General features: G+C 39.7%; 1 protein-coding gene across 1 annotated transcript in view; it reads left to right on the plus strand.

Moving 5' to 3' along the window:
• The first annotated feature begins 209 nt into the window (after positions 1 to 209).
• The window catches only part of CUNH8orf34 (chromosome unknown C8orf34 homolog), a 347,290-nt gene continuing 332,852 nt past the window's right edge, over positions 210 to 14,647 (plus strand). Inside the window, exon 1 of the mRNA XM_042666515.1 lies at positions 210 to 285. Coding sequence (XP_042522449.1) covers positions 217 to 285 — 69 coding nt within the window. The 5' untranslated portion in view covers positions 210 to 216. The remainder of the gene's footprint in view (positions 286 to 14,647) is intronic.

A 14,647-nucleotide genomic window follows, 5' to 3' on the forward strand; every position in this document is an offset into this window, starting at 1 on the left:
CCTCGCCGGGGCTGCCAGCTCTCACCGCCCCGCCAGCTCGCCGCGCCCGCGGCCGCTGCCCACGCCCGCCGCGGGGCCCGGGCCGGCCAAGCTCGCCGGGAAGCCCGAGCTCCGGAGCTCTGGTCCCGGCCCCAGGACCCGGGCACGGGCGGGTTGTCACCCGCGGAGGCGCTGGGGCGGTCGCGCGGTCTGCCCAGTGCCTTCCATCGGCTCTCCATGGCGTCTCGGCAGCAAACCCGAATCCAGGCTTACCTGGAGAAGAACAAGATCGGTCCTCTGTTTGAGGTAAGGCGCCCGAGGGAAATGGTCCCTCTGTCTCGGGGGGCGGGGGGGAAGGGGTTCAGAAAGAAATCAAGAGCACCCCTCCGCCCCGAGGGAGAGGCAGGGCGGAGAACTAGTGGCGGCGGGAGAGGGCGCCCCCGACCCCACATGGTTGGCATTCCCTCCGTCCTGGCCAGGTGTCCGGGAACGCGGCCAGCCTGGCGCTCCGCCAGTCACCTGCCCACGGACAGGTGAGCCCGGAGGCGCCAGCCCGAGCCCGGCGGGGAGTTCTGAGACTTCTGACGGGCCGGCACGGTCTGTAGCCACCTGTTCGGGACCGACAGGCCGTGCTCACACACGCACACCTTTGATTGCCTTACACATTCACACTTGTTTCTTGGGTTCCACACTCTTCTTGCGTGTCGAATTTCCTTTTCCTTTTTCCTAAAACGTGGGCGCCAGTGGAACCCCGAAGGGTGGGGAGGAATATGATTAGAGAAGCTTCTCGTGGGTGCGAGCGTGTGGAATGAAATTGGTCAACATTGACACTGATGGATCTCTGGGTGAGCCTAGGGGCCTTTTGCTTCACAGGTCCTACCTGGCTGTGGGGGGTTGGGAAAAGCACATATACGCTTTATGGGAAGGAAGATGCAACGACCGAGAGCTCTGGGTTGTTTGCTTTCGCCATCGAATAATTGACTAAATACAGCAGGAGGAAAAACAGCGCGAGGACAACAGAGAGAAAGAAAGCTACCAGCAGGCTGAAACCTGGCCCCCCCCCCCCCCCGGTGCGTCGCTGGTTGCCAGGGCGCTGGGCAGGGGTGGGGCGGCGTGTGGGGCAGGTAGTTAGGCCCTGGGGGAGAGAAGGCTATGGTTTCCTCCCTTCTAGGTCCCAAAGTCCACCCCAGCAGGAGGAGAAGTTAAGTGGGAGGGAAGGATGTTCCCATAGTCCCCCCAAAGCATCAGTAGCTGTTTCTGAAGAGTTGCAATTTCTGGGCTTCTGAGCCAGTTGGAAACCTGTCTAGGGGAAGAGCTAGCATTAATGTCCCCCGGAGAATGGAGCAGGTGAGGGCTGCTTCTCAGAGACTGAGAGCCAGCAAAAGAGATCGAGGGGGTGGGAAGAGAAGGTGAATTAATGCTTCTGCACAAAAAGGCAGAGGGGACAGAGTCAAATAAGTCTTCCTCTCCTTCGTCAGACAGGAGGTTTTTCCGCTAACCAGGGTTTGCAAATTTTAAAGTTTTTCTGCACAACTTTAACTTAACATTGTACTGTTCCAGCTGAAGCATGCTCAAAGGTGTCAGTCCTACAATTGTCTTGTTTCTGCCAGATGTGTTAACAAAATAGACTTGCTGGGGGTAGCAGAATTCTTTCCTTTGCCCTTAGTGTAATGAATATAGACTGTACATAATCCCATATAACTAAGAAAAATGCAAAGAAAGAAAAGCAGAAGCATAATTATCTTATGCAATAATAAATTCATAGCGTTGAAAGACTCATAGAATAAATACATTTCGAGAGTGTATTTGTTGTTCTTTCTAGAAAATAAAGGGCAAATAGCCAAGGAAATACGTGAATTATTTCTAATAGCTACTGTTCTCACTTAATGTATTTAAAAGCTGCCAAGATTCTTTCCAAGTGGTAATAATGGAATTCAGAATATATGTAAACTTTCTACATTATTAGGAAATAAGAGCGAACTGATAGTTATCAAGTGCATCCCGTTAGTGATGGCTTTAGATCACACCAAAACTCACAACAAAATTATATGTTTTGTATTTTTGCTGAGCACCGATTACATAATCCCCATTAGCAGTGATGAGTGGTTAATTTTTAAGCGTGGAAATATACTTTATGTAATTTAAGGGAGAAAATAGATAATAAGTTCTCTCTTACTAAAAGCAGGATGTGACACAAATTCTTAGGCCAATAATTATGATCATGATAGAGCTTGTTTTGGAAAGTAGAATTATTATTTGTTCTTCATGAAACCAGGAAATCAAACCAATTTATAGTCTATTTCTTTTCATGCTGGAAAATGAGTGAAGAAGTATCACTCATAAAGTAGCGTTCTGTATGTGGTGTATATGTGAGTGTGTGTGTGTCTGTGTCTGTGTGAGTACTAAGACTTGAACTTAGGGCCTGTATGCTGCCCCTTAGCTTTTTCACAAGGTTAACATTCTACCACATGAGTCACAGATCAACTTCCAGTTTGCTAGTTAGTTGGAGATATACATTTTTCTCCCTAGGCCATCTTTGAACAATGATCCATAGATCTCAACTTCTTGAGTTGCTAGCATTTCAGGCATGAGCCACCTGTGCCCAAGCTATAAGTGGATATTCTTGTCTAAACTTCCAGGATCTTCCTCTCTGTTTCTCACTGTATCAAGAGAACAGAGTAGCTCTTGTAAGAATCTAAATTTATTCAGAAGCACCACAACTGATCACCACATTTTTAATTTCTGCCCCAGATTTTAAGTAACAATGATGCAAGCTAAAATTTCCTTTGATAAGTCATAAATCAAAATAAATAACTGTCAACTCCATCGTCTGTGTTTTATGGTGTTGAGACATGGAATTGGTGACACAGATTTGCTTTCAGTTGAAAATAATCACTATCATCAATCCCCCTTGTGGATTCTGTAACTAAGAAACAGAAAACTCTTTGCACCAAGATTCTATATAGAGAATGTAAGAAAGCTCTTTTTATTTCCAGTCTTGTGGCTTGAACTCAGGGCCTGGGCACTGTCCCTGAGCTTCTTTTGCTTAAGGCTAGTGTTCTACCTCTTGAGCCACAGTACCACTTCTGGCCTTTTCTGCTTATGTGGTACTGAGGAATCAAACCCAGGGCTTCATGCATGCTAGGCAAGCACTCTACCACTAAGCCACATTCTCAGCCCTGTAGGAAGGTCTTTAAAATAATGATACTGAGAATCCCTGTTTTTTCATCTGTGTGGCTAAGACTCAGTTTAGTTCCTGCTTTCTATTTTTCATTCTTCATTCTTTCCTTTCTTCCCTCTTTCCTTCTTTCCCTCCCTCCCTCCCTCCCTCCCTCCCTCCCTCCCTCCCTCCCTCCCTCCTTCCTTCCCTCCCTCCCTCCCTCCCTCCCTCCCTCCCTCCCTTCCTTCCTTCCTTCCTTCCTTCCTTCCTTCCTTCCTTCCTTCCTTCCTTCCTTCCTTCCTTCCTTCCTTCCTTTTCTTTCCTTTCTTATCCTCCCTTTCTCCCTCCCTCCCTCTCTCCCTTGTACTAGGGCTTGAACTCTAGAATGTCTCTTAATTTTTGCTCAGGTCTGGCATTCTTGTACCTCTCAGGCAATGATCACTTTAATTTAATAATATGAAGATGTAAGTTAAAAATGTCTTATATCCCACATACTTTGAAAACTTTGCAAGATGTAATCATTTTTGTGTTCATGCTGGCTTATTCAGGGCAGACAAACAGTGAACAGTTAGGAGTCTCTAAGGCATATTTCATATTGCATCAATAAAGTGAGACTATGATCATCATCAGTTTCTGTGCTTAAGTCTTTACTTAACTGACATAACATGTGCCACCAAAGGGGAGTATTTTTGTAGCATACACCAGCAGGATGCATAGTGGAAACCCAAGACTTGTTTCAAACCCTGAGGCCAATGAATTACTAGTCAAAGAAAATGGCAGACAGAAACGCTGCCTCTGAATAATAATTGGGCAAATAGCTATTTCAGGAATTAAGTTGGTCAGTTTTCTCTCTCTTGTAAGCAATTTAACTTAGTTCATCAGAGCTTATGCGATGTGGAACATCCACATTTCTTATTTCCTACATTAAGCAGCATGCAATTTGTAGTTTCTCCCATTTGCATCAAATAGAATAATTATTTGAGGTATTGGTTGGAAGAGTGACTAGGGCAGTCAGATATCTTTCATGTCTAGTCAAACACATTCAAAAGTATTAAGTTCTAAATGATTACAAAGCAGAGTACTTGAGAACCTTGTAACATTTCTACTGATTTTTTTTTTTTTTTTTTTATGTACTGAGACATGGTCAACCAACCACTTCCATTTTCTCATGTGACTTATTCCAAGTAGAATGAAGATGCTTCGTCATTCTCTCTGTTCAGTTAAGAATGCTTGGGCTGAAGTCAAGTGAACTGATGTGGTGCCGAATGAGGTGGACTTAGCCCACTTCTGGGCATCACTGGGTCTGCATCCTTATACATTCATCTGCTACACAGCACATTCTGCAGATTCAGCTCCAGTACACCTTTCCCTAGCCCATCACTTTGTCTTTATTCACCTCTTTGAAACACAGTCTGAAACATGCTCCCTGCCCTCATTGGGAAACTGTAGCATGCATGGAACTCTCTTTGAGCAGTCTACCTCTCAGAAAGATCATAGTCCTGAGTTGTGTGTTGCTCAGTGCCTGAAAACAAAATACCCTACTTGTTTAATGCAGTAGCTGGGTATGGCAGTGATGGTAAGGAAAAGGTACTAGTTAATTGCCTCCTGGCCGGAGGTGGAGGTCCAGGTCCATCTCATGCCACTCTTGAAATAAAAAAAAGATACTTTGTTTAAAGGATAATTAAAAATAAGTTTAAAGACATAAAAATGTAACTTTATTTTAAAAATGATTTGGAGAATGCTTCCATGAGAAAATAGCATAATATAACTTGCCACTTACCATGTGTTCAACTTACTGACTTATAAATATATTTGTATATTTTTAGAGTAATCTCTGTTATAACTTCTCCCTGAGCTCTTGAAGTTATGAAAGTTTTTCTTGCACATGCATTTGTATTCATTATTTCAACATTGAAGCATTTACTTTGGGGTGGGGAGGCTTAAAACCAAAGTTTTTTTTAAAAATTTTTTGTTATCTTTAAGTGGTTGTACAAAGAAGTTCCCATTCTACAAACAGTAAATGAAAACAAAGCGTCTGATAACATTGCCACCCCTTTGTTATTTCAGCATTGAAGCATTTAGAGAGCAATTGATGTTTAAAAACTGTTATTTTAAATAAACTTTGAAAACCAAGCACAGCAGCTCATTCCTGTAGTCAGGAGGCAGAGTTCAGAAGAATTGTAGTAAAGATAGCCTGGATAAAAAGTGAATGAGATCCCTTCTCAGTCACTAGGCCAGATATGGTGGCATGAGCTTGTCATCTCAGAAACATGGAGGGCATAGACATATGGACTGCAGTCTGAGGCTGACCCTAGGTAAAGCAGGAGACTAGACTTGAAAAATAACTAAAGCAAAATAAGGACTAGGGGTATGGCTCAAGTGAGAATGCTCACTTAGTAATTATGAGGCTTTACCTTCAAAATAAATCAGTCAGGTTAGAGTCAAAGTTAAACAATCCTTGATTTGTTGCAAAGCTTTATTTCCTTGCTATATCTACCAGGAGAGTCCAGGAATAGTAACACCTGAGTGGAAACGAGCATACTTATTATTGAGAATTTGGTTTCTAAACACCATTCTCCATGAATAAAATCAGGTGTCTTGGGAGAAATGATTGAACCCCTGGGTATGGCTATAAACTACAAGATGAATGAAACTGGAGCAACTTACGTTGAAAAGTTAAGTGTCCAAAGAAATTAGGAGTGTGTCAAAGAATGAGAAGCAACTTGAAGCGGCTTCTGACCTCCAGACAACATGAGAATTAAACTAAGGAGTTATCGTAATGGATTATCTCACTGAATAAAGCAGTAGTTTTCCAGTGGGGTATAGTGGAACTCAGGATGTGTTCAGTTCACAGAAAACAGGAAGTGCTTCATATTCACATAAATTTTAGAACCAGCTTTTCAATTTTCATACAAAATTATCTGCTAAGAACTTTATTCACACTCGGTTGATTCTATAGTTAGAACTGACATCATAATGATTTTGAGCCTAGGTAGAGAAGCCTAGAGATCTAACAACAACAAAAAGGCCACCTAAAAAGTGAGTTTACTGTATTAAGGCTTAATTTCAAAATAAAAAAAAAATTCACTTTGATATTTATGTTCACATAGCTTCAGAAATTAAAATAGAAAAGCATGATATATACTGTGATTTTAATGCAAATTTGAAATATATAATATTAATGAAAAAGTTAAAAGATCTATAAGATATCTCAGTGGATATTGGTGGGTCATGCCTATAATTCTAGCTACTTGGGAAGCTGAGAAAGGGAGGATTGTGGTTTGAGGCCAGCTTGGGGAAAAGGTTTTGAGATCCCTTCTTAACTCACAGTTGGATGCAATAGTGCCACACATCTGTCATTCCAAACAACATTGAAAGGCTGAGATTGGTAGAAACAGGATTGGGAGACCAATCCACAGAGGAAAAGTCCAGAAGACTCTTTATCTCCATGGAATGGAATATGGACTCTGTGGTGTGTCCTGTGATCCTACCTTCTTTGGGAAAACCTAAAAGAATGTTGATCTTAGGTCAGGTACAAGCTCCAGTAGGAAGAGATCCTGTCCTAAAACATTACCAGTAAGAAACATAACTGGAAATATGGCTGAGCAATGTATCACCAGCCAAGAAAGCATGAGGTTCTGAATTCAAACCCTCAATATGGGGGGAAAAGGATTAAAGACCTCTAGACTAATTCTTCATAAGATTAAAGAATAATAAATAAATAAAGATATTCATAGTTATGTTTATTACCCTTTTGTGTGTGTGTGTGAGTATGTGTGTGTGTGTGCCTGTATAGTAGATTGAACTCAGGGTCTCATTCTTTCAGCTTGTTTGTTCACAGCTGGCACTATATCATTTGAGCCACATCTCCAATCTGGCATTTTGCTGGTTAATTGGTGATAGAGTCAAAGCAATGCTAAGAAAGTACTGATCAGACAGTATTGCATTACAATTATCTTATATACTAGGTTCAAAGTGAGGTATGTTATATGGCCATAGAGATTTAACAATAATTGCATTCCATGATGATATAGTTTATAAACTGATGTGTATACTAAAAAATTTTAATTAGAAAAAATACAAAAGCATAAGATAGAATTGCCATTCATTGATTTAAAATATTTCTTTTGGAAGTCCTCATAATAGCTGCCTTGGCAAGATAAATGATGTGGCAGTTAAATAAGCAATTATAAGAGATTAAAACTATAATGATGAATTAATAGTCATAGTAATCTTATTAAAGTATACATATAAAAGTGGTAGAGTCATTAATATAGTAAATGTAGAAACTTTATTATAAATATATACATATGTACATATATTCATATATAAGTATATATTTATATACGTACATAAACACTAGAATATACATTCATTCTGAACTATAATACACACATATCTTTAGAGATCACTAAAGTTGCTTAATTTTTACTTGAGCCTGGGCAAGTTATTTAATACTTGGGAACATTGATCATCTTTAAAGTTACTGTAAAGGTGATATTAGATGAACGCAGGAGATGACAAAAGTCTAAAGAATTCACTACAGTGTCTGGCACTCAGTGAACACCCAATACATTTTATTTGTTATCACATTAGAAGCTCCTGACGCTCTTTTTTTTTTAGTAATATTCCAGCCCAGTGACAGGCTAGATGGAGAGATAAATTTAAAGATTGTTTTTCAAATTCTTGAGAGAATTCTACTACTGAGCCATCAATACAAATGTTGGGTCTCTGATGACCTGAGATTAGAACTGAATGTGCACCTGTTCCTTTAGGTCATGGCTTTAGTATTGATACTCCTTAAAAAGTATTGTGATAATGAAGTGAACAAGAGTAACACTTGGCAGAGGAGAGAAGGGGAAAGGTAGAGGAGGTTGTGAGAGTTGTGCATTGGTTGGGACTAGAGAAACTTTGCTGGTGCTATAACACCAAAGTGCCAATACTATTTGGCAAAATTTGGAAATATGCCTTCTAATAAAAAAAACAAACAGTGTAGAATGTGTCATCTTATCGCCCCTTTTTTGCATTCCCCTTTGGTGTGAGAGCACATAGAAGCTCCACCATACCATGCTTCTTGGTGTTACGACTATTTTTGCTTTTCCTCATATCCCTTATCATCTGATAAATTTCATTGGATTTATTCTTTTGATTTTAGTTTATATTTATCGGCACTAGAATATAAATTTCTTTTTTTTTTCTTTTCTTTTTGTCAGTCATGGACTTGAACTATGGGCCTGGGTACTGTCCCTCAGCTCTTCAGCTCAAGGCTAGTGCTCTACCACTTCAGCCATAGGGCCACTTCTGGTTTTCTGATTGGTTTATTGGAGATAAGAGTTTCATGGACTTTTCCTGCTAAAGCTGGCTTTGAACTGCGATCCTCAGATCTCAGCCTCCTGAGTAGCTAGGATTACAGGCTTGAGCCACTGGCACCTGGCTGAATATAAGCTTCTTAAAGGGGAATATTTTGCCAGTCTTTTAAACTTTTTCTAACTTCATGCCAAGGAAATGTCTAGAAGATAGTAGGTGTTTTATGTGGTAACACTGTTATCAAATATAGTGATGAATGAGAAACTCCGGAGCAATCTATCAAATCTGAAATAGTTTGTTACTCTAAGAATGAGGTATTTGAAAATAGTCTTAGCAATTTATGGGAGATTTCAGTTCCTTGAAACTTTACTTAGTTATGGGTATTTTTTCAATAGCTACTAAAATTTTTAGCGTACAATGTTTAGAATTTCATGTACATATTTATTGGGTACCATTTTATTTATGGAGAAATATAAATACTCAAAAAAGCATTTTTGTCCTCAAAAATTCATGCACATTTAGAAATACTGGTATACTTAGGGTATTCTTTAAATATTAATGTTTGGATAAATTTATAAAAGCCTATTTGAGATTGGAAGTATGACTCAAAGGGTAGAGTGCCTACCTACTATGTAGAAAGTCCTGAATTCAAACCTTAGTACTACCAAAATCAGAACAAAACAAAACAAAATCCAAACTCTTACCTAGATTTCTGATGAAAAGCCAGGTCAATTGTCATATTCATTAAGTAGTCCGCTATTATGAGTCTAGAAGTAAGGAATTCACATTTAAAATACCGATTCAACATTTAGTTGTTAAGAAACCTGCTGTGGTATCAGCATAAAAAAACAGACAAGGCAAGAGAGATTTATTACATCAATCAGCTTCTGTTATTATTGCTTGGATTCTGAAAGTTCTCAGTGACAATAAAGCACCTAAAAGTAGGTTACTAAAAAAAAAATCTAAGTGATCTCACTGGTATAGGAAGTATTTTACACGAAGCATATTGATAGTTTGCTACTGAAATTTATTTCTTCAACATGAAAAGAGAAGTTTCTTTGTGAAGTGTAGCCTGAAATATATGGTAGTCTTTCGCCTTTTGAATCTATGATCTAAATGCACAGTGACAAGCCATATTGCAGGGAGAATACATCTGAAATAACTTATCTGTTCATGTGAACAGATAAGTTCATTGTACACGATTTGTTTGAGCTGTCTGTTTTTGAGACATTTGCTTTAATGCCCTTTTATTTGTATGAATTTTCTTGAAAATTTTCAGTATTTTGAGGCTATCTTGTTGTTTCATTGTTAGTTAAAAATTAGTAATCACCTTGGTATTATATAAATTAGTAAGTAAAATCTGTTAAGCTTATTGGGCATAGACTATTAGGCAGAAAATATTTATTTATTTATTCGATTATCCTTAAGTAGTTATACAAAGGGGATTCAGTTCAAAATGTCAGTTTGTGAGTACAATGAATCTTGAGCAATATTTTCCCTTTCATTATTCTCCCCCATCTTTCCCAACCCATGCACCCCCTAGCTCCATTTCACATCTGCACATCAATATTATGACTGTATTGGTCCAATCTTCCTTCTCCAACCCCATTCCCCTAGATCTTACTTTCCCACAACCCATCAACACATGTTCCAGCTTCCTCATATTCATTTTGTTAAACTTTGTTTCAAAAGACTTATACCATTAGAGTCTCCCCTGCATATACCATTACTTTAGTTAATATGTTTGTATATAAGCAACTGAACCTGTATTTATTTATATATATATTTATAATTTAGATATAACTTCCACATAAGTGAATTATGTAGACACTATCTAGGTTCTTTCCTTTTACTCATTACAGCAATTATATGATAAATAATGTGACTAAGTTTGCAGTGCTATCAGACAATGCTATGAAGCTCTAAGCCTTTTCAGAGTTTCACAGAAAGTTCTAGCTTTCAGCGACCTACTTTAACTGTAGTGTAACCCTCACATGATATTCAGCCTTGACTCCAAGGTCTGTATGTAGCGAAATACATTCCATGCCTACAGATGGATGGAATTTGGCCTCACTGGGTTTCCCAAGAGTTGAGTTCTAAGGAGCATTCAGAGATGAATTCATGATATCCATGTGTATTAACTTGTGCATTATTAAAAGTTACATTTTTTGCCAGAGACATGGATCCCCATTCTATGGGAGGCTGGCCCACTGAAATATCACCCTTGCTGAGCTGTTGAGTGCTGACTGAAGAAGCCTCAGTTGAGAATCAGTATAAGAATCAGACCAATGACAATGCAGTTTTGTTCACAGAAGAATTTGGGGGAGGTATGGGGGGACTTGTCCATCATTTTAGGCAGCTCTGTCTAATTTTATAATGCCTAAATCATCATAGGAGTATTTAGAAATTTGCAATGGATGGTGTCCTATCTTCCTTTTGGCAGAAGTTGTATCTCATCATCCAGTTGTTACCAATCAGAATTTTGGTTATCTTATCACATAGATCCTTGCACATCACTTGATCCAGAGGCTCTGCTGTTGCCCACACTCTTTCCCTTGAATAGAGAATCTCTGTGAGGACAAGGGCTCTCTTTTCCTTTTTTTTCTCTTTTCCTTTTTTCCTAATCGGCTAGTACTGGGGTTTGAACTAAGGGCCTTGAGTTACTAGGCAAAAGCTCTATCTTGAATCATGTCCCAATCCGTTTTTCTTTAGGTTTTGCTTTTGGATGATCAACGATGATCCTCCTCCTTTTTTAAACAAAAATTGTTTTAGTGTAAAGATGCTGTACAGAGGGGTTACAGTTACATGAGTAAGGCAATGAGTACATTTCTTGTAGAGCATTGTTACCCATTCCTTCGTTGTTCTCCCACTATCCCTTCCCTCTCCTTCCTCCCCTACTTCTCCCCCCTCCCTGAAGTTGTAAAGTTCATTTCCAGTTTACTGTCTTGTGGGTATTGTGACAATGGGTCATCCTCTGTTCTTGTTTTAACATTTTGTTATTCCCCTTCCCCTCCCCAAATTAGACAAATGTGTATACAAGATGCAGGGTACCAAAATCAAGAACAGTGACAACAGGGGAAATACCATAGGGGGAAGAACATAAAAAAGAAACAAAAAAATCACCGAATACATTAAAAACAACAAGGAAAGACCTCTTGTGCCCATATCTTAGGGTTCATTTCACTTAGCATCATCTTATATGGTCATATGTACGTAGCTTTTCTGCTTATCTGATAAAATCATATGAAGTGAAGTAAGCCAGACTCAAGAAATATAGATCCCATGGTTTCCCTCATTTGCAGTGTAGGATCCTCGTCCTTTTGTGTAGCTGAAAATATAGATGCATGCCAGCATGCCTGGCTTATTGATTGAGACGGATCTTGCTAACTTTTTTCCCAAGTTGTCCTTGAACCATTATCCTCCTGCCCTCTGTCCCTAGAGTAGTTGAGATTATACATATGAGCCAGTGTACTTGGCTTTTTTGTCCCCTGGCAGTACTGGAGGTTGACTTTAGGGCCTTGTGCTTGCTAGGAAAGTGTTTAATCAAATGCTGCTCTTTTTCCTTAGTTATTATTCAGAGAAGGTCTCACATTTTTTGAAGTGGACCATGTAGACCTTGATCCTCCTGCTTTGACCTTTAAAGTAGCTGGAATTACAGTTATATACCACTGTGTTACATCTCTAATACCAGGTATTTTTCAATCTTGATAGAGTTTGCATCTAAAATTATGTAATTATTTATGTATCTGGCATGGCATTTACTTAATTTTAAAAATTGACAAAAATTATACAGCTTAATCCTCTTATATTATAAAAGTAATTAAATAAACTATGATGGGATATCATGGAACTATTAAAATTGTAGAAAAAAACTTCAGGATTACATGTGCAATATTTTCCCTGCTGTGTGGTCATGTAAGATATATGCTAAAAATTGAGAATAATGGTTCAGATGTACTTTCTATGCGATATTCTATGTCAGTGGGCTTTTTTTCCTTAAAGAAATGATATGCTAAGTTAACAAGTTATCTTTGCTCCCACACAACCCATCCAAACTCCCAAGCTTTCTTTATTAGCACTCTCTAGCTTTTAGTGTTGTTACATCACTGTATGTGCATATTCATACTGAATTTCATGTCAGTTGGCACCTTAATGGGATTTCTGGCACAGAACACATTTTCGAAGAGCATTCTGAATTGGCCAGATCAGAACTGATGGTGATGAGAGGGAATAGGAATAAGTGAATGGAAGCAGATGAGATGCAGGTGAGTTGAATTAGTATGGGGTAGAGAGGGGGACTAATAAGTCAGAATGTTCTAATGTCTCCTATCCCCCGTGCCCCCTGCCATGTTTCTTTCTTTTTAAAACCCTCTTCTAAGCAGCTGAGTAAACACTGAAAAATCATGATGGTATGTGCCATCTGGCTCCATAAAGCTTTGTATTCCTTCATCAAAGAGCCTGCTCTTTGTAGCAGCCATCAGGAATGAGTGAGCATAGGAATGAAGGGACATGGAAACTAGTGCAGTTTCAAGAATGGGACGCCAAGCCTTCTTGGCATACTTCCTTCCTAGGTGTTTCTTTTGGAGGTGTCAAAGGTCCACTTGGAGTATCCTGTGGTATCAACTTGTCCTGACTGTGGGCAAATTGCTAATCCCATAAATGTTTTTTTTTTGGGGGGTCTGGTCATGGGGCCTGAACTCTGGGCCTGGGCGCTGTCCCTCAGCTTTTCAGCTCAAGGCTAGCGCTCTACCACTTGAGCCACAGTGCCACTTCCGGCTTTTTTCTTTTTGCTTATGTGGTGCTGAGGAGTCGAACCCAGGGCCTTAGGCATGCAAGGCAAGCGCTCTACCACTGAGCTACCTTCCCAGCCCCTCATAAATGTTTTTGAGGGAAAAATGTTTGAAAATATTTTCACGAGGATCATCTTGGTGTGACTTCAACTCAGAAATGGCAAAAATGTACGTTCTGCATTCCTTACCTCTTTGCTTCAACTATGACTTAGTGTTTATTACTAGTGTTCAATTCTCATTCTCTCTTCTTTATTCTTCCATAAAAATTCTGGTAAATTACCAAATCCTTCTGATTAGTTCTTTGACATGCCTCCTGTGCTCTTCCCCTGCTCATCTCATTATTGTCTGTTTACTCCTGGCACGCAGACAGCTCTCTCAGATGGTCTTACAAGTTCATTTACGTATGTTCATTGACCAATGCAGACACCGACATTTATTGTGCTTCTCTCAAAAAGAAAGTAAAGGGAAAAAACCCGTTTCTCCATTCCCCGTGTCTATGCTTTCTAGACAGCAGCTTCTAACTCTGATACGTTATTGAACACATGCCATAACTGTTGACAGATGCAGAGTTCATGTGACTTTTAAACATGAGGGATCAAAGATGAGGGAATTTTTTTTTAATTCACAATTTTTTATTGTGAAAATACTGTACAGAGGGGTTACAATTACATGGGCAAGATAATGAGTACATTTCTTATCAAGCATTTTTATGCTTTGCTTTTATTCCTTTTAACTCTTCCTGGAGGAAGCCACAAGTTTGGGTCACCTAGGATGCATTCCATGCTTTCAACCAATGGGATGAATTTCAAACTAGGGTTTAGTCAAGGTTCCCCCAAATCTCCTTAACTACACCTCTAATTGTCCTCACACACTTCCTTCTGTTTTGGCCAGGATAGCTTGTCCAATTTTCCAAATGCGTAAAATGTCATGTTTCTGTTTGATCATGTTTCTACACAGAGTATAGACTATTTCTCTTTCTTCTAGAGTGTCTCAGTCTAGGATCCTTGGAGATTTAGACCAGCTTCCAATGAGGTGCTCATGTAGCATTGTTCACAACTTGAATCTTAAGTCAGGACAGATTCCACATGAGGTGATCTCAGAACGGGAAGGTACTGTGGATCATTCTGGCAGAAGGATGAGAATGGGCCTTTGTGATCAGCTATGCAGACATTTCTTCAGAGAGAGGGAAAAAGAGAGAGAGAAAGAGAGAGAGGAGGGAGAATAGAGGCAAAGAGTGGAAAAAAGAGAAAGAGAGGGGGAAAAAGGGAGATGGAAGGTGTGGGGAAGGGGGGGAGAGGGAGAAAAAGAGGGAGAGGGAGAGTTGAGAACCTTCACCAGCCAGCTCTCCTGGTATCTGGCAGAATGAGTTCTTCTGTCTGAAGGAAGAGGAGGGGAGTCATTTCACAGTATT

This window comes from Dipodomys spectabilis, unplaced genomic scaffold, assembly GCF_019054845.1.
Source record: "Dipodomys spectabilis isolate Male_0828 unplaced genomic scaffold, ASM1905484v1 ptg000015l, whole genome shotgun sequence".
In the NCBI taxonomy this organism is placed as follows: domain Eukaryota; kingdom Metazoa; phylum Chordata; class Mammalia; order Rodentia; family Heteromyidae; genus Dipodomys; species Dipodomys spectabilis.